The 27,555-nt window shown below is 40.2% G+C and overlaps 1 protein-coding gene across 1 annotated transcript in view; it reads left to right on the top strand.

Annotated features, from left to right (window-relative positions):
* Positions 1-27,555, top strand: part of SORCS3 (sortilin related VPS10 domain containing receptor 3) — a 596,683-nt gene that overhangs the window by 430,410 nt on the left and 138,718 nt on the right. The window contains exons 6-7 of the mRNA XM_061193540.1: positions 7,377-7,441; positions 20,654-20,772. Coding sequence (XP_061049523.1) covers positions 7,377-7,441; positions 20,654-20,772 — 184 coding nt within the window. The remainder of the gene's footprint in view (positions 1-7,376; positions 7,442-20,653; positions 20,773-27,555) is intronic.

Genomic DNA, 27,555 nt, shown 5'->3' with positions numbered 1-27,555 from the left:
TCAGCATATCATTTTTTTTCTTTCCTTATTAAGTTGAAACCTTTCACCTTTTCACTTAAAGGAAGAATTTTATGGCTTTTCTTCGGCATATTTGAATTGCCAACATCACTACTCTTGCACTTTAGGGCCATTATTAACTAAAAAAAGGGTTATTTGAACACAAGTACTGTGATACCTTGACAATCACTTTGGTAACCAAGACAGCTACTAAATGAGTAATGGGTGAGATATGCTGGACAAAGGGATGATTCACTTCCAAGGTGGGATGGAGTGAGTGCAATGTTTCATCATGCTATTCATACAGCATGCAATTTAAAACTTACGAATTGTTTATTTCTGGAATTTTTCATTTAATGTTTTTGGATCACATTGACCTCCAGTAACTCAAATCACAGAAAGTGAAACCTAGGATAAGAGGGGGGACTACTGTATGTCTGTTAGGTCCGTATGGTCTAAAGTGTAGCTTAAATCCAATGTTTCCTTATTGACTTTCTGTCTGAACAATCCATCCACTGGTAAAAGTGGGGTTTTGAAGTCCCCTGACATTATTGTATTGCTATTTCTACCTTCAGATCTTTTAATACTTGCTTTATATATTTAGGTTCTCCTGTATTGGCATAAATATTTCAAATAATATATCCTCTTGATGAATTGCCCCCTTTCTTATTATATAATGACCTTCTTTGTCTCTGACAGTTTTTGGCTTAAAGTCTATTTCATCTGATATAAGAATAGCTTCTTCTGCTTTTCTTTCCATGTGCATGCAATATATTTTTCAATTTCTTCACTTTCAATTTATGTGTTTTTTTAATGCTGAAGTGAGTCTTTTGGAGGCACATATAGTTAGGTCCTGTTTTCTTTATTCATTCAGCTATCCTTTGTCTTTTGTTTGGGGAATTTAGTCTTTTGACATTTGAAGTAATTATTGATAGTCCGACTTACCATTACCATTTTGTTAAATGTTTTCTTGTTCTGTAATTCCGTTTTTCCTTGCTTCATCTCTTGCTCTTTTCCTCTGTGATTTGATGATTTTCTGTAGTGGAAAGTTTGGATTCCTTTTTCTTTTTCTTTTGCGTACCTACTGTATGCTTTTGGTTGGTGGTTAATGTGAGACTTAGATAAAACATCTTCTATTTATAACAGTCTGTGATAATAGCTTCAGACACATACAAAAGTACCCCCCCTTTCGCAGTTTATGTTTTGATGTCACAATTTGCATCATTTACATTGTGTATTCATTAACAAATTAACAAATTCATTAACTTTAATATTTTGGTCTTTTAACCTTCATAGTAGACTTATCAATGATTTACCCACCACCATTAAAATAATAGCATATTCTGAAAGTAACTGCATTTTTACCTTTACCAGTGAATTTCATGCTTTTGTATATTTTTCTATTATTAATTAGTGTTATTTAATTTCAGCTGGAAAAACTCCATTTAACATTTCTTGTAAAGCTGATCTAGTGGTGATGACCTCCTAGAGTGTTTGTTTGTCTAGAAAACTCTTTATCTTTCTATCAATTCTGAAAGACAACTTTGCTGGGAGGAATGTTCTTGGTCGGCAGGTTTTTTTTCTTTTTTGTTTTTTTCCTTCAGTACTTTTAATATATCGTCCCACTCCCCTCTGGCCTGCTAAGTTTTTGCTGAAAAGTATGCTGATAGTCTTATGGGAGTTCCCTTGTATGTAACAAATTGTTTTTCTCTTGCTATTCTTGTGATTCTCTCTTCATATTTAGCTTTTGGTCATATACATTAATTATAATGTATCTGTGTAGTCCTCTTCAGATTCATCTTATTTGGAACTTTCTGTGTTTCCTGGTTCTGGCTGTCTGTTACCTTCCCCCAGTTAGGGAAGTTTTCAGCCATTATTTCCTCAAATAAGTTTTCTATCCCTTTCTCTTTTCTCCTTCTTGGACCCCTATAATGAGAACATTAGTTTACTTGATGTTGTCCCATAAGTCCCTTAAGCTATCTTCACTCTTTTTTTTCTTTTTTCTTTTTTGCACCTCTAGTTGTATGAATTCCATTTCCCTGTCTTAGACTTCACTGATTCTTTCTTTCACTTCATCTAGTCTTTTGTTTACCTCCTGTATTGAATTTTCAGTTCAATTATTTTCTTCCTCAGTTCTGTGATTTCTGTTTGGTACTTTTTAATAGTTCTCTTTGTTGAAATTCTCACTGTCTTCATGCATTGCTCTCCTGACCTTGGTAGGCATCTTTGTGACAGTTGCTTTGAACTCCCTACCAGATAAATAACTTACCTCCATTTTATTAAGATATGTTTCTAGACATTTATCTTGTTCTTTTGTTCATAACATATTTGTCTATTCCTTCATTTTTCTTGACTCTGTGTTGGTCTCTGAGCATTAGATAGATCAGCACAAGATGTGTCTCCCAGTCTTGACAGAGTGATCTCCTGTAGGAGATGAACCTCATTGATCAGCTTGACTGAGCTCATAGTTGTCTCTGAAACTTTTGTGATTGTCCAAGCCTCCTTCTTTGTCCTTAGTGGCTCCCAGTAGTCAAGGGTGTGCCAAGACCTATCAGTGATCCAAGGGGAGGAGTGCAGTCAGCAGCTAGATGCAGGCTGATGAGAAGCTGGACCCTCAGGTAGCAGCTAAGAAAGTATGTAATTAAGCCCCTTCCAGGGAGAAACAAGGCAATGGCATTTTTGCCTGCTCCCTCTGTGCTTCGTGTTGGTGTATAGCTGCAGGGGTGGGTGTGCTCCTGTGCCCATTAATAACTGTTGGTTTGTTGCAGTCCTTGTGCCTCATGAATGTAAGGCCCATTGGTTATTAGAGCCAGGTGTTTCAGGGGCTCATCCTTCATGAAATTGTCACAAGAGCTGGGGTGCCAGATATGTATACAACCTCCTTTCAGGGAGACACTGGTGACTTGGTTTTATTATTGGAGTGGCGTGGAAGGAGAAGATAGGAGGAGTGTCTGCAACCTTCCTCAGTCTTTGAGGAGGATCACAGCCCCGAGGTGCCTGCTAAATTAGAAGCCTCAGGTGGCAGCTTTTAAAGTATCCACATAAAAACCTTTATCAGGGAAAGACTGGGAGCTGGGCATTTGTTTGTCTGCTCCTTCTGTGCTGAACCTCAGGGAGATAGACTGTTAAGAACTGCTTCTTTGTTTGTTACAGTTCCATGGGACTCATGAATGGAAGCTCCACTGGCTGTCAAAGCCAGGAAATCTGGGGACCCATCTCATAGGTGGCGGCCCTAAAAGCTGGGGTGCAGTCATGTATGAGCTCCTTCCAGGGAGATACTGGCAACTTGGGGAGGACCGGAGGCAGAAGGTGGGAGGGATATTTGTTGGCTTCCTCTGTCTCTGGGGAGATTCACATGCAGTCCCTAGAAGCCTGCTAAATTAGAAGACGGGCCCTCAGGCAGCAGCTGTTATAGTATTCAGATAACACTTTCAGGGAAAGACGGGGAGATGGGTGATTTTGCCTGCTCCCTCTGCACTGAGCCCTGGGGCAACAGCTGCATCAGTGCTTCTGCACCCATTAAGAATTGCTTCTTTGTTTGCTATCTCTTGGGGACACAAGCCCCACTGGCTTTTAGAGTCAGGTGTTTTGGGGGCTGTCCCTCTGTTGCAAGTCTTAAAATTTGGGATGCTAGATGTGGGCTCCAAACCCTTTGCTCCTCAGGGAGAATATGAGAGTTGATGGTTCACTTCCAATTGTGTGGTCGTGTGCCAGGGGTGGGGTTTACGGTGAGAGTGTGTCTCAGCCTTTTCTACCCTTTCCTACCCTTAGCCTTTTCTGTGTGGGTATTTTCTCATTCATCTGATGTGTAGAAGTTACTCAACTAGTTTCTGGATCTCTTTCAGAGGGAATCGCTCCATGTGTACATTTGGTGTATCCATGGGAGGAAGGGAGCTCAGGAGTCTCCTATGTTGCCATTTTGGTCTACCCTCTCCGTTTCTTTCTGAATCTCTGTCTGTCTGTCTCTCTCTTTCCTGTGTGTCTATCTCATCTCTGTCTTGCCCACTATCTTCCTATCACCCTTTGTAGCCCCGTCTCTCTGTTAAACTACCTGTCCCAGTGTCAACTCTCTTTTCTTTTTCTATGTATATCTACATTGCTCCTTTAGACCTATTCTTCCTATCAGGCTGGGAACATTTCTCCCAAGAGTTCTGACCTGATGATCAGAGAGGAAAGGCAGTTTTTTCCTGCCAGCTCAGTTAGAGAAATCCTGAGGAAGTCCTCTAAACTGTCCTGGCATGTTCTGACCACCACAGCCAAGATGTCTCATGATCACGCTGGATCATGCACCATCCTTGGGGTTCAGAGGGATGGGCTCCTGGGATTGACCACCCTGGACAAAGCACATGGCGTGAGTTGGGTAGAACAGTTCTGCAAAGGATGGAAGGGTTGTAGTGGTACTAAGCCAACCATGACAACAGGTGTCCACTCTCGGGAGCCATGACCAACTCCAGAGAAACAAACACACAACTTAATAACAATACAAGTGCTGGAGGATGTTTAATCTTGATTCCGAATTCTCTAGAAGTTCAAAGGGGGGAGAGCTAGAGTAATCAAGGAAGACTTCCAGAAGGACTTGATTCTTGGTTTTAACCTTAAAAGGTGTATAAGATTTAGATAGGTGGAAAGGAGTGAGCAATCCTGGATAAAGGAGAAGTTTCTGTGTTTGTTTTATTGGTGTTGTTTGCCTTGTTTCAAGCTCCTAAGAGGCAAGGACTTTTCTTTTGTTAAAGAACGTAGTGCTTGATGCCCGTAGTTAGACTGTCATTATGGTTCCAATTCTGACCATCCTACCCTGCCATTGACCTTGGGGGAGGATAGAAGAATCTAGTTCTAAGAATACCAACTTGCTTATAAAGAAACAGGGAGGCTGTGGAACAGAGGTGTCCATATAGTCCCTTCTGTGTGTCTGACCTCAAGTGAGTTTCACGTTGGAATTTTGTCATTGTCACGGGCAGATTGGGTTGTTCATTAATTCAGTAAATACATCAGTAGCACCTAAGATATACTAGGCACTTAGGTGCCAAGGATTCAAAGATAAATAGACAGAATCCTACTTCTTTAAAGTTTATATCCAAGTACAGAATTCACAGAAGTGCAATTACATGCCACCTGATTGAGTCATGCAAAGCAGTGGTTCTAAGACTTGGCTGTGCATGGAAATCACCTGGGAGCTTTCAAAAATACGGATGCCAGGGCATCCCTGGTGGCGCAGTGGTTAAGAACCCGCCTGCCATTGCAGGGGACACAGGTTTGAGCCCTGGTCTGGGAAGATCTCACATGCCATGGAGCAACTAAGCCCGTGCGCCACAACTACTGAGCCTGCACTCCACAGCCCGTGAGCCACAACTCCTGAAGCCTGCACGCCTAGAGCCCGTGCTCCGCAACAAGAGAAGCCACTGCAGTGAGAAGCCTGTGCACCGCAACAAAGAGTAGCTCCCACTCACCGCAACTAGAGAAAGCCCGCACACAGCAACAAAGACCCAATGCAGCCAAAAAAATAAATAAATAAAATTTAAAGTAAAAAAAAAAAATACGGATGCCTTGAGCTTATCCCAAAGGTTTTGATTTCATTGGTTTGGGGAGGGGCCCAGGCATCTAGATGTTTCACAGCTCCCCCAGTGGCTCTCGTGAGCAGCTAAGTTTGAGAACCACCAAGGTTAGGATGCTATGGAAGCAGATAAAGGTTCTTCAGTGAGATGAGGGATGGATGGGCTGCTGGATGGATGAGACCAACTGAGCATTGAAGGAAAGGGGAGAGGTAGCTGGAGAAGGAAAGGGGCAGGGAGAGAGTTGCATCTAAAGGACATTGCAAGCAGATGGGAGAAGAGCCAAGAAGGCTGGGAACTGCTCTCGATGGAGAAGTCTCAGTCAGTCAGTCAGTCTCTCTAGTTCTGGCCTACTCCCTGTGTCATCTTAGATACATATCCATTTCTCTGTGCCACAGTTTCCCATTCAGTCAAATATAACTAATGATACCTGTTCTCCTTACATTAGGCATCAAATGAGGTGAGGAAAAATTAAAAGATAGTGTATCAGTGATCACTGGGAAGAAATACAGCATTAGAGTAAAACTTCTTTTATTCAGTATTTTTTGGGGAAAGAAGTATTTTACATAAATGAACTTTTAAAGTAACTGAAATTTAGCCATTCAAGACAACAATCATTAACAAGTAAAAATCATTTCATTTTTCCTAACATAGGTCATTTGCAACCCTATTTTCTTAGAGTAAACTGATATCATTAACCTCCTGCTTCCCGTTCTCTGCCTTCAGCCCCTCAGCAGAGATGTCAGATACTGAACTGTGATATAATACAGCTATGGCCTCAGGATCAGAAGAAGTGTAGTAGATTTATGATTTGGAAGATTGGGTTTTGAGTTCTTCGTTCTGTTTTTCATAAGTTTTCAATTTGTCTTGCTATCTGGGTACCTTGATTCTCATTGTTTTAAATTCTCCTTTTCCTTTCTAACTTGCTGCCTCTTCCCTACTGAGGACTGTAAAACCAGAAAACCAATCTTAGAATGAAATTTAAAAGTAAAAAGACTGTGAGTCCAAGCTTGCTGGAGAGGGTGGATTATGTGATGTCTTTAGTGCATGAATGTTTTAATGTCTGTGTTGCCTTTTTTAGCTGACTTTCTGGGTCTTACTCTGGCCTGGATATCTCATGCAGGAGGTGGCTGACTGGACTTTATGTGTGGGAGGTTGGAGGCCCACAGGAATTAGTTTGTCAGGATTCTCAGCCTTCCTTTTTCTGACTATTGGCCATCAACCTTTAAGGTTTCCCACTCCTATCACCAGAATTGTGTCCCTGTTAGACCAGATTTTGAATGTTTGTCACCAAACATTTATTGTTCACAAGGCAGAGGTGAGGAAGGGCAGATAGGTCCAAACTCAGGAGGGTAGGAGTGTCTGGAAGCAGATAGCCAGACGGAGGCTAAACCACCTTCCCCAGGGGCAGAACGTGGTAGGGAGTAGCACACCCCAAGTGGGAGGGCAGAGGGGAAGGAAGTGGTGGAAATAACCAGGTGTGACGAGACTGGGGAGGTGGAAGGTATGCGGTGGGGAAGGGTTAAGGACAGAGGTTTAGACCAACTTTACTATGGAGTACATTACTCTGTGCTCCTTTATGTTTTTTTGAGAGTTACTTACTCCCTGACACTGCCCCAAGACACATGAGTTGTGACCATTATAGGTGACAGCTGCTAGAGAGAGCCACCCTGCAGGGGCTGCAAGTCACCATATTCTGTGGGTCTCCACAGTGTAAGACAGGCCATCTTGAGAAAGTGGCTTTCTGAGTAATAACCCTGAATGGTTCCCCACTTTGTTGTCTGCCATCCTCACGGTCACTGAGCTTCTGACTCTCCTTTCCTTCCACAGGTCGGTGGCCGGATTGGATAAGGAGGCGGACTTGGTGCACATGGAAGTGCGGACAGCTGATGGATGTGAGTGCTGAGGCCACCAGGCTGGGCCCCGGGAGATCTGCCTGCAGGTCTCCCTCCTCCCCCAATTTGCATTTTAATGGCTTGGGAAGATGAAAAGCCCTGAGCTCCCTTACTGCCATATGCATCTTATTTCCTAGAGTGGGGGAGAGGCCTCCAGTCCCAAGGGAGATGTTTCATTGAAATAAACCCTCAGGAATGAATTTTCTGGGGATGGGAGTTAACGTGACCAATTTTGAGGCTCCTGTTAGTCATTTCCTGGCATCTTCAGTGTAATTCAAATAGGGATGGCCATAGCTCATCGTGGTATTTTGCATTCACATGGTGAATAGGATGATGCCAGCTTTAAAAAAATAAACCTTTATATAGTCAAGATTACCAAAAAAAAGTAACGGGACAAACTATTTCCAGAATTGTTTGTTCATTCATTCAGCAAATATTTAGGGATGGCCTACTGTGTGCCAGGCAAGATTCTTAGCCCTGGAGATACAGTGGTGAGCAAGACCTCTGTTGTCCCCGCAAATCAGCCATGGAATCCAAGATTTCAAACATGTGACCCCTTTGTACATTATACACCTGTCTACATCTTGAACAGAATTTGACTGATAAAGTATCATTTTGCACCAACTTAAGTATCTATAGGGCTCTGCCCTGTCCAAGAAAGATAAAATCAACTTAAATATGTGAAAATATATGATATATATGAAATCTGAAAAATATATGAAAATATAATTAGAATATTCTAGATCACAAATAGAGCCAAATAATCTATGGAAATAATAGTGACCTAGGGGTGCAGCAGATCAAAGCACCGGACTGTGAGTTGAGGTCCTGGGTCCTGCCACCCACTAGCCATGAGACCATGAGACCCCCTAACCTCTCTGTGCTCTGGTTTCCTACTATCTGAGGATACTCATCCTTGCCCTACCCACCTCATAGGGTTATGGGTTGAATGTACAAACATAAGGAGATTCTTTTTGACCTGGATGCAGGTATTGGATGCACTTGTGCTTTGTCCATGGGAAATCTACTGCTTTTGAAGCCAAACTCAGATGTACGCTAGAAACATGCACTTTGGGGAATATATTTTATTTGCTTTATTTTTATTTTTAAAAGAGTTAGAAGGCAATTGACACTTGTTACTATATGCCTGGCACTCTGCTGAGTTCCTTCCTTCCTTCCTTCCTTCCTTCCTCCCTTCCCTCCTTCCTCCCTTCCCTCCTTCTTTCTTCCCTCCTTCCTTCCTTTCTTTCTTTCTCTCTCTCTTTCTTTCTCTCTCTCTCTTTCTTTCTTTCTTTCTTTCTCTGATACAACCAGGGATGAGGGATGACCCACACTATTTTTACATTTTTTTTTTTTTAACAGAAGAGTTATATAACATCTAGGGAGGTAATGCCACATATTCAAATTCACTGATCGTAAGCATGGTGAAGCCTAAATTCGAAATTACTCTTAGTGCTGAGAAAAAAAAAAAAAAAACATGGGAAATTGGAGGACGAGTGGGATGGAGGGGTTTGAAGGAGCATAGTGGAAAAGCAGGAGGGGAGCAGACAGCAACTCTCAGAAGATGACCCACAGACAAGTGTTCAGGACAACCCCTGCCTTGGCTTTGCTTGTCATGTCAACATTTTTTTTTTTTAATTTTTGGCTGTGTTGGGTCTTCGTTTCTGTGCGAGGGCTTTCTCTAGTTGCGGCAAGTGGGGGCCACTCTTCATCGCGGTGCGCGGGCCTCTCACTATCGCGGCCTCTCTTGTTGCGGAGCACAGGCTCCAGACGCGCAGGCTCAGTAGTTGTGGCTCACGGGCCCAGTTGCTCCGCGGCATGTGGGATCTTCCCAGACCAGGGCTCGAACCCGTGTCCCCTGCATTAGCAGGCAGATTCTCAACCACTGCGCCACCAGGGAAGCCCGAACATTTTTAAGCTGTATATGTGATCTGTGGTGGTTGTAATATTTTAGAGTTGGAGGACACTTTATATGCCTGTCTGACCTCCTACCTAGTGTAGGAATCCCTTCCCCCAGAATCTCTTATAGTATGTCCTCAGGTTTCATGAGCTCAGGCTTAAGACATATCCTTTTCTACTGCTGGACAGCTCCTTTTTTTTTTTTTAAGGTAATTTCTTACATAAAGCTCAAACTTACTTTCTGAAAGTTCAAGAATTCTGGTCTACATTGGGATAAGGCCTGTGGTACAGAACTGTTGTGAAATTTTATGAGAATAAAAATGCAAAGCACATAGAAAAGTTACTGGCCTATTGTCAAGAATTGAAAAAAGCAGACAGAAATATAACAGGGATAAATGTCATGTGCCACACTTAGGTTAAAGTATAGTATATATTAATTCTGTGTCATTTTTTAGGTTTTTTAAAATGAGTTTTTCAATACTTCAAAGTATCTTCTTTCAACCTAGTGAATTGGCTCTAACCCCCCTTTATTTAGAAAGTGCACGTAACAAGACTGAACTAACCGGGGATGTTTTATTTTACATACTCTAATGAAATGTATGACTCCTTTCTTCTTTGGTATGTAGTGAATGCTTTCTTACACTCACACACTCACACATACACATACATCTCTATCTTTTTGATCATCACAAAAAGGCACAACATATATTTTATTTCCTTTTTTTTTCCCCTGATGTGGTAGCTTGGACTTGAATTTGCCCAAATTCACACAGATAGCCTAGTGATAGAATAAAAACTAGAACACAGAACTCTCAACACACTACAAATAGAGGAGAACTTCTGATAAAGAGCAAGTATAAAAGACCCACAACTAACATCATATTTAATGATGAGATACTGAATGCTTTCCCCCTAAGGGCAGGAAAAAGGCAGGGATGTTTACTCTTTTTTTTTTTTTTGAATTTTTCAATTTTATTTAATTTATTTTTTTATACAGCAGGTTCTTATTAGTTGTCCATTTTATACATATTAGTGTATATATGGGATGTTTACTCTTAACACGCCTTTTCAACATGATGCTGGAAGTCCTAGTCAATGCAATAAAGGAAGAAAAATGAAATGCAATTCATATAGATTACAAAGGAAAAAAATAAAACTGTCATTATTCTCGTTGACGTGATTCTCTATGTAGAATATCACAAAGAATCTACAAAACAAGCTGCAAGAACAAATATGTAAGTAGAGCAGGGTTGTTGGATACAAAACATTCGGTGGAGGAAGGATGATTATTTTTAATGAATGGCATTAGAAAAAATTGGGCAGCCATATGGGGAAAACGAACTTCAACCTATGATTTACAACTTATACAAAATCTAACTCAAAATGGATCACATTTCTAAATGTAAAATATAAAATTATAAAACTTTTGGAAGAAACTATAGGAGAAAATCTTTATGACCTTAAATTGACACCAAGAGCAAAACTGATAAAATAAAGAATCCATAAATTGGACTTCATCAAAATTAAAAAATTTTGTTCTTCAGAAGACACAATAAAGACAGTGGGAGAAACTATTTGCAGATCATGTAACTAACAGAGGACTTATAGCCAGAACACATAAAGAACCTTTAAAGCATAGGAATAAGAAACAACCCCATTAAAAAAAAAAAAATAGGAAAAAGTTTGAACAGAACATTTACCAAGGAAAATATAAAGATGACAAGTAAACACAAGTATTTGCTATATTTGGAGTGAGTAATACCTAGATCCTTTGAGTCCTTTTGTTTTGTGACTCATATGTTTAAAAGAACAGTAACAAAATTCTCTCAGTCTTAAATCAGGAGAAATAATGGATCGTAGATAATTATTTTTCCTTCCTCAGACTTTCCTTCATTATTCCACTTTTTCTGGCATGTTCAAGAGTCTATTCCTTAATCAGCCCATTTCAGACCCTTTACCCTGTGTTATAGATTTGCTAACTGCTATTTTGAAAATTATCATCAAAGGGGTCTTGAGCAGTAAAATTCCATTTCTCTGCATCTTCCTGCATCATAGTTCTCATGGCCATTTTGCTCAACCAGTGGCATTCATGATCATCCTCTGGTGAGTTGGTTCCACTACAGATTCCTGGGGTCCACCTCAGAGGTTTTGGTTTAGGTGGTCTGGTACAGGACCTGGGAGTCTCCATATTGTTAAGCACACTCCCAGCGTGATTTTGATACAGGTGCTATTCAGGAACACTGCTGTGTGGATCCCTTACCTCATGTGGTGCTGGAGTCACAGCTCGGGGACAGTTATACCCTCAGTAAGCATGAACAAGGAGCCTTGGTATTGGAGTCGGGAATTACTGTGCTCCGTAGCACCTGGGCTGTCACAGGAATGCAGGTGAGAAGACCATATAAAGAGAGCAAATGGGTCTTTCTTTCTCTTCTAAAAAACAAAAATCAACAAGTCATAATTCATTATAAAGTGCTCTCCACATCAAGATAACTTTCCAATGTCTAAAATCATGGATGAGAGAACTTCATAAATATTAGCAGGAATAGTATGAGCTTTGTAAAGATCTTCAGGGGATGGAAACAGGATACGCCTATGAAAAAACAATTGAATGTTGCTCTATGTACTTCCCAGAGTATGGCAGAAATATAGAAATTTGTGTTACCTTTATTTATTGACCCACTCATAATTCACTCCACTGTGATAGAGCCCTTTCCATGTGTGGAAGACAAGAGGTTCTCAAAACCTAGCATTAAAATTGCCACACACACACACACACGCACATACACACACATACATACACACTCACCTGGTCCCACCACAGATCAATGAAAGAAGATTCTCCAGGGGAAGGTCATGGGCATTGCCCTGTATAAAATTGTCCTAATGATTTTGAAGTACATGTGGGGTTGAGAACCACTGCACTAGATCTGAGCTTCTCCAACATTAACATACAAATGAACCATCTGGAGAGCTTTTTAAAACACACCTTCTGTATTTCTGACAAGCTCCCAGCTGATGCTGCTGGCCAGTAGACCCCACTTTGATCAGCACTGCACTGCACGAAGCTGTGGAGGGTGTGTGGGTAAATAGGACACAATCAGCATTGAGTAGCAGAGGCAGATAAGTACACGGATTATTACTGCAATATAATGTGCTGAAGGCCATGGGGACTCTGTTTTGTCTCATGAAGAAAGTGCTATCTGTGTGAACCAAAAGGCAGGGTAGCCCAATCGCTGAGGAGCGACTGAAGGCTGCACTGAAGAGCCCATGGTTAAGTTTCATCTTGGGGCATGAGTTGGATTTTCCCAAGGGGATGGTAGAAAAGGAGAGTGAGAAAGTTATGCTAGACTTGTACTGTCCAATATGGTAGCCATTCAGTTACACGTGGTTATTGAACACTTGAAATGTGATGTCCAAATTGATGTGTGCTGTATGTGTGGAATACACACCAGATTTGAAAGGCTCACTATGAATAAAATGATGGAAAATAGCCCATTAGTAGTTTTTATATTAGTTACATGATGAAATCATAATATTTTGGGTTAAATCAAATATGTTAAATGTACACTTTTCTGTTTACCTTTTAAGTATGGCTACTGGGAAATTTAAAAGGTCATTAGTAGCTCCATTGCACAGGACTGCCCTAGACTGAGGGGCTGCAGGTGCAGCAGCATGGCGTGTGGCTCTTCAGTGCGTGGTGTGGCATTGACAGTCCTGTCTCTAAACCTGGCTCCCACACTCTGGAGCAAACCCAACATAAACAGGTCCCTTTTCTTGTTTTGATGTAAGCATCTCCACTCTTCCCCAGTCCTGGTCGTCCTCTTTGGGAGTCAGACTTCCAGATTAAACTAAAGCCATTGAATTATCTCTTGTCTTGGCATGGTTTAAGCAGGCCAAAGCCAACCAATTTGGTTAATAACAGTGTGAAACCTGTTTCTGCCATGAGATTCAGGATTCAAATGGCTTTTTCTCCCATTCTCTTCTGGAAATCATCTCTGTCTGAATGTCTCAGTGTCCCCTGTGAATATTCATATTTATATTCATATTCATGTTCTCTCTCCCTCCCTCTCTCTCTCTTTCATTCAGTTACTCAGTCACACACACACATCTTCTCCATCCAAGAGACAATTGAGTGTCAATAGAAAGAGTATTAACTTGGTGCCCTAAGAGTTAAGTTGGAGAATTAACTCTGTCAATTAGAGCCTGTTTGACCCTGGACAATTTTTTTTTAAACTTTCTGTGAATCTTCTAGTGCTTCACATGTTTGAATACACAAATATAAGAGGTATTTTTATAATTTTTTTCATCAATTGGATAACAAAGATCTTATTGTAGAGTAAAATTTACAATGAGGCAGATTTCAATTCAGTGAACAAAGGAGGAACAATTAAGAGGACCCCAAAATGATTCAGACTGCTTTGTTAAGTAGTTGATTCCTCTTTATTGGAAATTTTCAAGCATAAGCTATATGGGGGCCTTGTAGGACACTGTAATAAGTGAAACTCGACATGAGCTGAAAGTTTTTAGACATCAGACTTGAAATTTCTAGAATCAAAACCCACAGCACATATACTACCATTCCTTGTCCTGGTACTATTATCAACTCTCTTCATCAATTACTGCACTTTCTCACTAAGCCAAGATAAAGCCCAATACATCTTAACAGAGCATTCCAGGCAGTCATTAGTAATCAAACGGGCTTGGCACACAAGGCAAAACTATTAGCCCTGAAGTCTAAACTGTAGGTTCTTAGACACATAGAATAATGGCTCTTAAAGAACTTTGGGTTACTGACTAGTTCAATGGTTGTAAACTGTGTAACTCAGAGATCCAGCAGTATTCTAAGAACTCAGAGGCCAAGAAGAGGATAAGGGGGAGCTAAACCAATAGGATTACAAGCCTTCTGTTCATTTAGACAAGGCACACTAAAATCTACTTGATATATTGAGAATATAGGATTGTTTTTGATAAAGGATCTCAGAATTTTAAAAAATGATTGGAATGGAGTAGACATTTTCAAATCGTATCACTCTCCAAAAAGCACCAAAATCTGTAACAATTTTCCCAAGGTCACGTAGATAGTCAGTGACAGGGACTGAAACAGAATGTAGATTCTGGTCTGATTCTCAGCCTGATTTTCCTTCCAGGGTTCAAATACATAATGATTAGGATCACTGGTTCTGGTGTCAAGTCGCCTGGATTCGAATCCCAGAACCCTGGGGAGTATCAGGAATCCTAAGGTATTCAGGATCGCTGTGGTTTCTAAATGACTGTATCTCTGCCAGATCCCCCTTCTTTTCTAGAAGGAAAAGACACTAGAATGCTCCTGTGAGCAAAAAGAAGTTTCACAAAAACTCTAAACCCATAAGCACAATAGGAAGGAATAGTAGCTACCTTTTCTTGTTTTGCTGATTTTTATTACCTACCTTGTCTCAGGTGCTGTGTTAGGCATTTGGAACAATGTCAATATCTTTTGCTTTGCACTGTGCCTACAAATAGTTTAGCCTCACTCCCCAGTCAAGGAAAAAGGAGGCTTTTGGAAGCTAAATAACATTTCAGAGTTTCTTGGAATCTGCTCGATTTCACTTATTTGCATTTGAGAGTTAATGTTGTTATCTAAAATAAATAGCTCCTGGGTATTTCTCTAAGACCTGAAGAGCTGAATTTGCTTTTTGTTCACAATTTTAATTCACTTTTTCAACTTTGACAATATTACCCAAAGGGATGGAAGTTGAGCGAATCATGGAAAGTTTTTTTCTCTGAGATGGCAAGAGGCATGACGTTTAGGATAGTTTGAATATTTAATAATCTTAAAGGCAAAACATAATCACAGGTCAGAATATAGCACAAATGTATCGGCTTTTAATGTAATTCAGTTCAGCTTAACTTGCATTTACTGAAGCTTTATAAAGTCAATGCGAGGAGAGAAACAAAGATGACTAAGACTTTATCCAGGTTTCTAAGGAGGTGATCCTTTTGGAAAGGTTTGACAGAGTGAGAAATGCTGGACTTCACGGTGAAACTCATTGATATAGATGGACGAGAAGCTTGCCTTACAAAACTGCTGGTGGAAAAGCAACCTCTTAGGAAGATAAGACTAAGGATGTTGGGTTATCTGCTTTGTGCTCTTTCCACATTCCTCAGTTCTCAGATCCAGCATAGATCCCAAGGCATGTTCACCTGTGAATATCCCATCTCTATCACTGGCCTGGGATTCTTCTGAGGGCAAGAACCAGTCTTATGTTCTCTGCTTTCTGGAACCTCAGGGAGTGTCTGATGCATGCAGCTTCTCTATACACCTTGACCCAATACAAAAGAAATTAATCAGTAAGTCTAAGGTCACCCTTTCTCACCATATGAGACCCTTGGTCCACCATCTGTAAGATGAGGAGGCATGAGGCTGGACACAGTGGTGCAATGGTACCACCTTTCCTAAAGTCTTGCTAGCAGTACAGCTAGTTGAAATAGGGCCTGGTACTGACAAAGTTATGGAGCAGATCTCTCTATTCACAGGGAACAAAGCTTTTGACTTTTAGTTTTTGTAAGTGACCGCACCAGCTCTTAGAAAGACATTTGATATTTAGAAATACATTAATTATGAGGATGATGTGACTCTTAACCATTTGGGGAATCCCTCTCTTGTTTTCCCATAAGGGTATCCTAGTGAGATCTTCATTCAGTTTGGTCTTTCTAGTTTTCCGTTTGAGGATGTTTTGAAGGAAAGGATGGGAAATAGCAGTTCTAGAATAAAGATTAATCCATGTCCACCCATTATCGTGTAATTATATAGTCCCTTCAGTGGGCTTTCCCTACCTAAACGTCCACATGCAGTTTTCACTCCCTTTTTTAGAAATTCCCTTCTCCCACAGAACACTTCTCCATCCATGCTAAACACAAGCACTGTCTCCTCCTTCAAGTCCTCCTTAATTATTCCAGCTCAGATGTGCTTTTTCTTGTCTGAACACCTATAGCATTTAGAGAAAGTAAACAGTGATGTCAATCCAGCATGTGACTTTACTAGTAGGACCTGTGCTATCATGATCTTTTGATTCTCCACAGTAAAACAGAACATTACTTGTTAATTGTACATAAGAAGGATGCTGAGTGTTAAATCTCCTTTCTTCTCTCTTCATGATAAAAAAGAACTAGCATTTATTGATCCTTTAAAATGTATTCAACAATGTACTCACCTTTTTCATACATAATCTTATTTAATCCTGACGACCGGAGAGGCAAACACTTACTTTGTTTGTACCTCACAGCTGAAAAGTGGAACTGCTGCTTAGCCCGGGGCAATCAGCAAGCAGCAAGTTCAGGATTTGAACTTCGCACTTTCTACCTTCAGAAGCCTTTCTCTCACACACCACAATATGCTTGAGAAATCTGGACGGCTTTTCTTCCGTTTTATCAGGCATCTTGTGTTATTAAAACAAACACACACACAAACAAACAAGACCACAGTTGTTAGAAGCCTATTTGGGGATTTCATGTTATATGATAAATATCTGCTTTCAGTTTCATCATAGAATCCTTATGACTGTATTCAGCCTCACTTGGAGATAATGTCCAAAGTCCAAATTTAAGACCTTTTGCAAGTTGGAGGCTTGAGCGAAGTGGCGATTCCTGCTCACCTTTGACACCCCCAGTCCCCTGTGACACCCTCGGTCACTTCCACCTGGTAGCCTGGCCTGCCTGACATGTTCCTCTCCCCAGGCCCCCACTTGGGGTTCTCACCAGGCAGTGGGTATCTCTGTGTTTAGAAAAATAAAAGCATTGAGACTTCTGATATATGAGTCCGGCTATAGACTGCAAGGCCCCTGAAATTTAAGTGGATTTCCCAAACGCATTTTAGTGCTGCTTTCCTGTGAAATTGGACCTTTTGTTCCATGCTGGGCAGTGGCAAGCAGCAGGGGAGCCAAGAAGGAGGATGAGTGGCCCAATAGCTCACCTACCAGGGGCCACAGCTTAGGTAGGTTTCGTTTTGTATGGGGTGGCCTCGAATACACTTGATTCTTTTTTCAAAGTGTCCAAGTATGGGAGTAAATAGTAAATAGACAGGGGAGAAATGAGCCCATGGGAGGGATAAGCAGACGTCCTGCTGTGCACACCTTTGATTACCAGTACAAGGGGCTTTCCAAGACACTCGCTTGGCGAGAAAGAAGCAGGTCGTCAAGTCAACCCTTGTGGTTTCTTTACATGTCTTCACTGCAGCATTTCACTGGGTTTTAGTGCTTTATGCTAGGAGCAAATTACTCAGGCTGGTGGGGGGGGACCAAGACTATGCCTGGTGCTCCGAAGCGCAGCCTGGGCTTCTTGCCTTCCCTTGACCTCTCAGCCAGACGTGGAAAGCCAGGCCGTTCTCGGCTTTCTCTGTGGACAGAGACAAAAGGGAGGGGTCCGCAGGCGGTACTCACAGAATGGGGAACAAGGTGGTCTTGCTAACAGGTCAGGGAACGTGGGGACAGGGCACAGTCTATTCTCTGGAGAGGTAGGTAAGGACCAAATTACAGAGTCGAGATACAAAATGAATGGCTCCTGGTGGACTGTAGGCTTGTTTTGTTTGGCCTAATACTGTTTGGCCTGCACCATATTTTAAATTTAAATTAGCTGTCAATTTTTTACACATTAGGAAATGTCACATTAAAAAAACTGGGCCATTTAGCTTTATGTAGAAACTCAGAACATCTTATTCCTGCATCTCAGTGATGACTGATGCTGAGAAGCATCTCCCCGTGAAGAGGCAAGTGTTGGCCATTTTCCTGTAGTCCCAGCTGTTCCTCAGCGATCCCTGACGCTGAGACCATGCACCCGCTGCCATCCATCATCTTACCCCAGCTCAGTTTCCTTATACATTATTTGCCTGCCCCTGAGACATTTGACTTCATTAGGCTAGTTGTAAAAGGCCTTCTATTTTACAGAAGAATATTTGGGCTTTGTCCCCGGGCACTGAGAACTGTGGGTGACTTTGAAGCCGAGAGGGATTAGCTGAGGTTAGGTTTGAGAGGTGACGCTGGCTCCTTGCCTCGGGGCCACCCAGCTTGCAGGCCATCCTGCACCTGAGCACCAGTTGTGAAATGGACGCAGCAGGCAACACAGATGGGAAGGCCTTTTCCAGGCAAGTGGCAGGGGTCGTGGAGAGAAGAGAGATGCTGGAAGCACGTCAGAGGCAGAATTTTCAAGGCTGGGAACCAGCTGGATTGCATGGCATGTGGAGGAAAGAAAAGTGAAGAGTCTTGAGCTACTGGGCAGATGATGAGACCGCTGATGGAGAGAATGAGATTCGTGTTTGACGTGTCTGGAGGAAGGGCACCAGAGCAAATTGGCTTTGCCCAGATACAGACATTTGAAAAGTAGGGCTATAGCACATAATGAATTCATTTCCTACCAAAGCATGTTTCTTTGTTAAATCAGTGTTTTGTTTATTCATAAATGTGTGTAATAGCTAGCTATAAATTATATGAGTGAACCCCTTCCTAGACAGCAGGGCCTTTCACAATAGAAAATCTCTGTCTTATGCACTGCCATATTCCTGGTGCTTAAATAATACCCAATACGTTATATGCACACAAGAAATACTTTCTGGATCAATCAATCAATAAATTAATTAAAGATCAATAATTAGGGAAAATTTAAAGTACCCTTGTTTTACACTCAGTTGTTATAAATTTTTGTTTATTTAAACTTTTGCCTTTATTTATCTCTGCCGCTTACCACCCCTTCCAGTGTAGCCCCAGAAATGTACTCACACCTGTGCACATATTTAAGTGGGCAAGCGCATTAGATGTATGTAGTAATGCATGTCATTTTAGATGATAACAAAGACGTCTCTGCTTTTAATCCTAAAATGACCTCTATTTTTCACTTTGACCCATTTATTATTTTTAAACACCATTAAATAAACAATACACATTTTTAAAGCAAGTGTATACAGAGGTTTCTTTATAGAGATTCACTTGTGGTTTTTCCTTGGGGAACAAATAACTGAATGGATTGTCTTCCTCGGGTGACCCTGTCGTCATGATCAGAATGCTTAGACTCGAGGATTTCTCATTCAGCTACAGCTGCTGCCATAATTTTGCGGGGTTAGTTGAGGAAGCTTCAGCTGCTGAGATCTTTAGAAAATTTTACAAGTAATTATACAGGTTTTACTTATAATAAGTAAGTACATTCTTACTGTAAACACAAGAAAGACGTATATAATATAAAAAGCAAAGGCCCCACTTCTACTCTCCTTAAGTCCATTCCTTTCCCCCAAAGTAGTCATAGCTAATTTATATAGATGTCTTTTAAAACTTTTTTTCCTATGCAGTTATGGCACAAACCTGTATTTATAAAGACATTGTTCTTTGTTTTTGTTTTTTGTTTTTTTTTCATAAATTGGCTCATGCCATACATGTTGCTAAATAATTTTTTAAAAGATCGCAGAACAATGCACCTTGGGGAAATCAGCACATGATGCATATGTATCTACCTAATTCTTCTATTCACAACATGGTGCTTTGTTATATGTGTACGTTTGTTTATTTAAATGTTCTTTAACTCATGGACATTTAGCCAGTTTCTGGTTTTTCACTGCTATGAATAATGCCACAATGAACATTTTTGCCCTTGCCTCTTTATATGAGTATTTCTCTAGAAAACGTCCCTTGAATTAGAATTGCTTGTAAAAAGATATGTACATTTAAAATTCTGATAGATATTTCAAATTTGTTCCTTCAAAAATCTGTACCAGGAATAAAGACGCAGACGTAGAGAATGGACTTGAGGACACGGGGAGGGGGAAGGGTAAGCTGGGACGAAGAGAGTAGCATTGACATATATACACTACCGAATGTAAAATAGATAGCTAGTGGGAAGCAGCTGCATAGCACAGGGAGATCAGCTCAGTGCTTTGTGACCACCTAGAGGAGTGGGATAGGGAGGGTGGGAGGGAGACGCAAGAGGGAGGAGACATAGGGATATATGTATACATTTAGCTAATTCACTTTGTTATATAGCAGAAACTAACACAACATTGTAAAGCAATTATACTCCAGTAAAGATGTTAAAAAAATAAAAAATAAAATATAAAAAATCTGTACCAGTTTACTCTTTGGCTGGTAGGATATAAGATTAACTCTTTCCCCACTCCCTTTCCTGAACTAGATAGTCCTCTTTTAAAAAAATTATTACAAATTCTGTGGACAAGAAAATGCAGTCTCATGGTTGTTTTACATTGCATCACTGATCCCCAGGATATAGGGCTTTGTGTGCTGAGAGGTTTGGTGACCATTGCCCCTTGTGTCTGAGTGTCTCTCTGCCATCCCATTTCAGATGCTCACTACCTCACCTGCAGGATCCAGGAATGTGCTGAGACCACTCGGAGTGGGCCTTTTGCCCGCTCCATTGACATCAGTTCCCTGGTCGTCCAGGATGAATATATCTTCATTCAGGTGAGTCCAGATGTGCAGTCAATGGTAGAGGGAGGATGCGTGGGGGAAGTCAACTGCTGACTGGGAAGATGAGGATGGCTCTCCAGAGGCTGTGAAGATGCGGAGCTGGGGTGCTGTCCCTCCTGTGCTTGCGGTACACAGTCCGCTGGGGAGATCCCAGACTTCTGGTGAAAGATGAAGTTGTTATGGGTCCTTATTGTTTACAGGGAACTTTAGTGGCCCACTGAATCCTTCAGTTGAATTGTCCTTTTATTATACCAAAGGGGTCTTGAAATGACCAGGACTTGGGCTGGAGTTTGAGATTACTTAGAATCAAATCTCATTAGAGATGAGTAATTAGAGATAAGTAATTTATCAAAGCCACATTCTATTTCTGTCCAAAGTGACTTATCTAATGTGGTAATGAGAATCTCTAAGAAATTAAGTATCTCTAGGATCTTCTTTCTGTGAAAATTGAGGTCTCACTAAATCTTCCCCTCCCTTTCCAGGGCTGACCACCCCCTCAAATGTCCAAGCCCCAAATCCTTCACTCCAAGAACTCTGTGACTCCTAGAGAAAACTGGATGGGACTGATATTTTTAGGCAGGCAATGGAAGCCTCGTTTTAGATTTTGAGTTTCACTGAAAGGAGGTGCAAAATAGATCAAAAATGAGGGAAAACAAAAGAAGATGCTCCATCGAGTGATGGACTGTGTGTGTGGGTGTGTATGTGTGTATGTGTGTGTGTGTGTGTGTGTATGTTACTGAGCTAAATCATACTTGCATTTGAGGGCAACCTTGATCCCCCTGTCCTCTGCCTTTCCACCCTTCTATGGTCTGTTGTTTTCCAGACTGCTTCCTATAGGAACCTTGAACTTCAGAATCTCCCTGAGTTTGCTCAGAGCTGAAAGCACCTGAAGGGCTTTCTCGGCCTCACTCCTGGTCTCTTAGTCCAGATCAGCCCCATCTCCTCTATGAGACCTTCTCTGAACTTCCAATCTGGGTACGACTCTTCCTCTGAATCTTTGGAGCTCTTAACTACCTGCTGTTCCTCTAGCACATAGGCTATTAGGAATTGTTACTTAAGTCTTAGTGGATTTGTCTCCTTCTTTCCAAACTGTGTTTTACACTCTCTGAGAAGAGGGACAGTATTTCATACACACATTTTACCCTGAACCTTGGCCTTTGCAAATCAATGGTGCTCAATGTCTACTTGTTTTATTGATTGACTACGCATGTAGTGGTTACTTTTTGTACAAATGAGCTGCATGAATTTTTTTTTATTATTACTGGAGTATAATTGCTTTACAATGTTGTGTTAGTTTCTGCTGTAGAACAAAGTGAATCAGCCGTATGTATACATATATGAAGCCACATGGATTTTTGAGCTCTACTATGATATAGGAAAAGTAGCCAGCCATGCAAAAACGAGCTTGAAAGAGGGAGTGCAAGAGCGATCTTTGTGCTTATATAATCACTGTTTCTCGGCCAGAATTTCAGGAATTTTTTTCTAAATCTTGGCAGGTCATTGGTACTACCATTTTCTTATTCATAAGTATTTATTGAACACATACAATGCAAAATACACAGTACTAGGCACTACACTTGGTGTTCCCCAGCTTTCTGCCTTTGACCTTCTAATCTTTGCCCCGCCCCCTCACTCTCTGGGAGATCTCATGGTTTTGAGCATCTTCTCCATGTTCTGATGACTCTCAAGTCAATGTGCTGTGACCTCTATCATGTACGGTAGACCTACATATCTAACAGCCATCTCAATATCTTCACTTAGATATTCCACAGGTTAAATGTTATTGACATGTCCCCCTTGAACTTGACATATTGGTGGCACTACCCTCTACCAGGTCATTCAAGGTAGAAACCTGGAAGCCAGTCTATGTCATCAAATTAAATGAATCCACAGCCTCTGCTAATATCACCCTTAGTTATTTCTCAAGTGTTTCCTTTCATTCCATTCCCATTGTTATGGCCCCAGTTTAAGGCTTTATTGTTGCTTTCTCTCTATTTAATTTTTTTTAAGGTAGAAGCACAGGGATGACTTATGAATTTACCAATCTGATTGCCCTTTTCTTAATGCTGATACTGCATAAAATGATGAACGTGGCAGAATTGTTTCTGGGCAACATGACTTAGAATTTAAAATGTTCAATTTTCTTGTTTCCTTTCTCTTTGTATTGCATAAAGTTTTCTGTAACTGCACGCAGAAATCCAGAATTTTTTTCTAACTGTTCTGAAATACTCCTTTTTAAAAGAATTATTATTATGCTGGAAACCAATGGAAGTTTTTCTCTTTAATCAGCATCAAATTTTATTTTGTTTGAAAGAGATATGCATTCCCATTATTCAGTAAAGTTTTATTAATCCCCTACTACATTGCAGCCCCCTGTTTTAGGTGCTGGGGTTAAGATATTGAACACGACGAAGTTCTTGCTTTTGTGGCATTTACATGCTAATGGGAGACAGGAAAATATGTAGGTGATATGTATACATCCATATATACATAGATATGAAATGTTGTGTGCCACACTTAGCTGCATGACCTTGTCCTGTGCCTCATTTGACTCATCTATAAAAAGATGATAATTGTAGTACCTACTTCATGGGTTGCTAGGAGGATTACATTTGTAATCCTGTAAAGCACCAAAACAATGTTCTATAAATGTTGCTTTGTATCTTTTTATCTATCTTCTACTATCATCTGTTTATCTATCTACAAAGTATAGCAGGTGATGGCAGTGCTATGGATAAAAATAAATGAGGGGCCTTGAATGTTGGGTGTCTGTGGATATTGCTATTTAGGATGACCTGGGAAGGCCTTGTTGGGTGATGACCAGGGAGAGAGTGACAGAAGTTCGTCATCAGAGGGGGACGTGGAGCTAGGTCTGTTGTGCCCTGCACTTCCTTGTGCCCCTTATGCAGATGTGGGGTAGGCAGCTAGGAATTTGAGGCTGGGTTTAGAAGCAGGAATGGTGGGAAGGTAGGGGCTGGAGATATAAATGGGAAGGGTGTCTGCATATTGATATTTTTGAACTGCAGCATTGAAGTCACCGAGGGAGTAAGTGTAGATAGAGAAGAGAAACCATCTAAAGACTGAGCCACAGGGCACTCCAATATGTAGAGTTCAGGGAGATGAGGGAGGTAGTAAGCGACACTTGGAGAATATAGAGGTTACAACAGGAAGGCACAGGGTGGTAGATTCCACAGGACCTTGAAGGCTGTTTTAAGGATTTTTTTTTACTATGAAAGAGATGGGAAACAGTTGACTAGCAATGCTCCAAAAAATGTAAAAGGCCAATACTCTTGAGAAAAACATTGAATTTCATTAATCATCCAATAAACACAGATTAAATGCTGTTATTTGCAACTATCAATTGGCTACAATAGAAATAAAATAAAGGATGTCAGTGGGTTGCAGGTAAACAGCTACATATACTATGGGTACAAATATAAGTTGGTTGCCCATCAATACTGAATCAGAGTCTTTTCATTCTCATAGGTGAGTTTGAGGGTTGACTGATTGATGTGACAAATATATCTTAGTTCTGACAGTGTATGCTTAGTTTTTAGTTTTAATTGCTTCTTTTTAAGAAAAAAAATCATTATGTGGTCTGTTTTCCTTGCTTTCCTGCATATGTATTTGTTTGAGGATTTTGAATATTTGTTCTAACTAAACTTTATTAATATAACTTTATACAACATAGCACATCTTCTATTTTTGTATAATCTGTTGATTTCCTCTTGTGACCCATTTTAAAATTAGTGCATTTCCATGCCTTTCTATTTCTTCCCCTATCTCTTTAATTCCTCTACCACCCAGTTTTGGTTGGTTATGTTATCTCTTAGTGTTTGCTTTCCTATAATTCTGTTAGTTTAAATATTTTATTAAGCATGGCTGAAGACAAGTAGAAAAAAATAGCATGTGTGTTTATGACCTCCTTCGTTCTCCCTTCTATCCAACCCCAGTTTTGTTAATTAAATCATTTGGAGCATTTATATTCTGCTTGAAGCATCATTCCTGCATTTATTTTGATTTTAGTTTTAGGTAAATTTATTCAGTGGTCCTTTTACTATAGTTTTCCCATTAGTTTCTTGGTTGTCTGAAATTTGTCCTTTAGTAATGTCTTCAAGAAAGGTGAATTCTTGAATGTTGAAAATATGTTTGTTTATCCCCTTTATGCTTTAATATCATCTTTTAAGGTATAAAAGATGTCATTTGCTTTCCATAAAAACTTTGCTCCATTAACTTATTGAATGTTACTGTGTCTGGCTAGTCTCATATTTTCCCTGTTAGGTGTCTCGGTATTTTTTCACCCTTGATACGTAAAGTCCTTTAAAATATATATATATATATATATATATATATATATATATATATATATAAAACACACATACATATATATTTGAATACTATTTACTTTAGTAGTGTATGTTTTGTGGTCGTTAATACTATGTTGATTCTTTCCCATGGAATATATCTCATTCAACTGGTTCAATTTCTTCTTCCTTTTTAATTTCTCAAAAGTTTCTGTGATTTATATTTTGAAATACGTATTTTATTTATTATATACGTTAGTTTTATTGTTTTGGCTCTCTTCCTTCAAGACACTTAGGATGTGTACAATGGGCAAGAAAGACAAAAGGGAGACATCTTTTTTTTCTTCTAGTATGTTTAACTCCCTGAGCAAAATGAAATTTATAAAAACAGTTTTACTCATACTGTCCTTGAATGAGTATGTAGCCGTGTCCAGGCTCCTCTTTGCCTTTTTTGCTGCTATTGTTTTTAACTTTTTTCATGAGCTTTGCCAGCTTATATTTTATCTCTTTTTGTTGTCTCAACATATCTCCCCTGAGCTCTTGTATTTCTGCTTGACCTCTTCTTTTATAGAGGTGATTGCATCATGTGGGTTATTTTTATTTGTAGCAGTGTGGTCACAATTTTTATTTAGTTCATGGAAACATTTTTTGTTCTATGTCTGCTCTTTGTTTTTCCTGTCCCTTTCTCTCTTTTATTTTGTCGTATTATTTTGTAACTCTTGTGCTGTTTTCTTCTCTCTTTATATTTTTCATCATTACTTATTTTTTAATGACATGAGCTCTTCTGGCTGAACTATTTGAGGAGGTTCATCTTGGGGATCAGGGCTCTGATCAAGGCTCTCTTTCAGCTTAACAAGAGTCCCCCTTTGTTCTCAGTGAGGTTCCATATAACTAAAGATTATTAGTCTGTTAGTGGATTCTTCTTATAAGGTAAAACTGCCTGAGCGGTTCTCTAGCCAGCCATGCCTCTCCAGCTTCTCCTTGTCACTAGTGAATTCCAGAAACACTCCCACTGCCAATTCCTGAGCCACATTTCCTTGGTTCCAAATAATAGGTTGTTAGTTTTACTCCTTAGGAAATATCATCTTTAGAGAACTCTATATCTCTAGCTTGATCTAAGATTCGTAGCTGTAGGCATTTTTGCTCTGGTGCCTGTCTGTACCCTGTTTGTCCTTCACTGCCTTTGGCTTCCTTTCCACATATAGTGTTTCAGGGTTATGTTTTCCTTAAGTATAGAATTTACATTTTTCTTTCGTGTTTTTCTTGTTGCTCCAGGATGATTTAAGAAAGGAAAAGGAGGAAGCACCATTATTACTTGGCTATTTAAAACCATTTATAAACCCTTATCATGTATTTTCTGAAATGTTGCAATAACTTGCTAACTGATTTTTTTGCTCCCAGGTCAGCATACCTCCAATCTGTTCACAACACTACTTCCAAAGTAATTTATTTAAAATAGAATCAATGTCCTTGCCTTCAGTGGCTTCTCATCACCTATAGGTTAAAATCCAATTTCCTTAACATTGCCTACGAGCTCTTCTACTATCTGGATCCTACCTACTGCATCAGCCTCATGTGAATTCCTTTCCCACCACTGTTCCCCATATACCTTCCTTTTTATATTTTACCCTTCAATAAAAATAAACTATTTTAGTCTCGATGCATACACCATGTCGTTTTTGCACCATGTCATTTCTTGCCTAATATGCCTTTCTTGTGTTCTTTTTTCCGGCTTGGAATGTCCCTTTATCAAATAAACTCATCCTTTAAGATTCAACTTAGACAATGCCGCCTATAGGAAGTCTTCCCTGACATCCTCAGTCAATCAGGATTGGACCAAGCTCCTTTGCTGATTACTTATCCATGTGTATTATGCTTCCCGAGCCAGGTCTGTAAACTTTAAGAGGACAGGACTATGTCTTATTCATCATAGTTTTTCCTGCACTTAGCATAATGACTGGTACTCAATAAAAGTTTGTTGAACTGAACTGAACTGAGAAGATAAGACGCCGTCCTTATTCTCAGGGAGTGTAGTTAGTTATCTTTTTAAAGCAAGGGAGTCTTGTTTCGCCAACTAACAATATAAGACAACTTAGGGTAATTGGCAATTGCTCACTGCATAAGAAATGACCGTATGTAGAATGTCTCTGCATTTTTATAGAACTGCTGTCCACGAATTATCCATTATATTATTCAATGTCCTTTTTATATTCATTCATTTAAATGTATTCAAATACATTCAGCCCAGTGGGGAACACAGACAACAAAACAATTACAATGGAGTGTGATGAGAGCTTTATTTGTGGAAAACATGCATTGCTCTTGGAGTGAGGAGGAAGAGCTCTTCACCCTGCCCTGGGAGGAGGGTCAGTACAAGTTTCCTGGCAGCAGGACTGTGAGTACCAGTTAGACAAGTGAAGGACAAAGGGCACTGCAGGCAGAGGGGAAGGCATGGGTAAAGTGAGGGAAGTGA

The sequence above is a fragment of the Eubalaena glacialis genome, chromosome 1 (assembly GCF_028564815.1).
Source record: "Eubalaena glacialis isolate mEubGla1 chromosome 1, mEubGla1.1.hap2.+ XY, whole genome shotgun sequence".
NCBI lineage: Eukaryota > Metazoa > Chordata > Mammalia > Artiodactyla > Balaenidae > Eubalaena > Eubalaena glacialis.
This window is presented reverse-complemented; position numbering and strand designations above follow the sequence as displayed.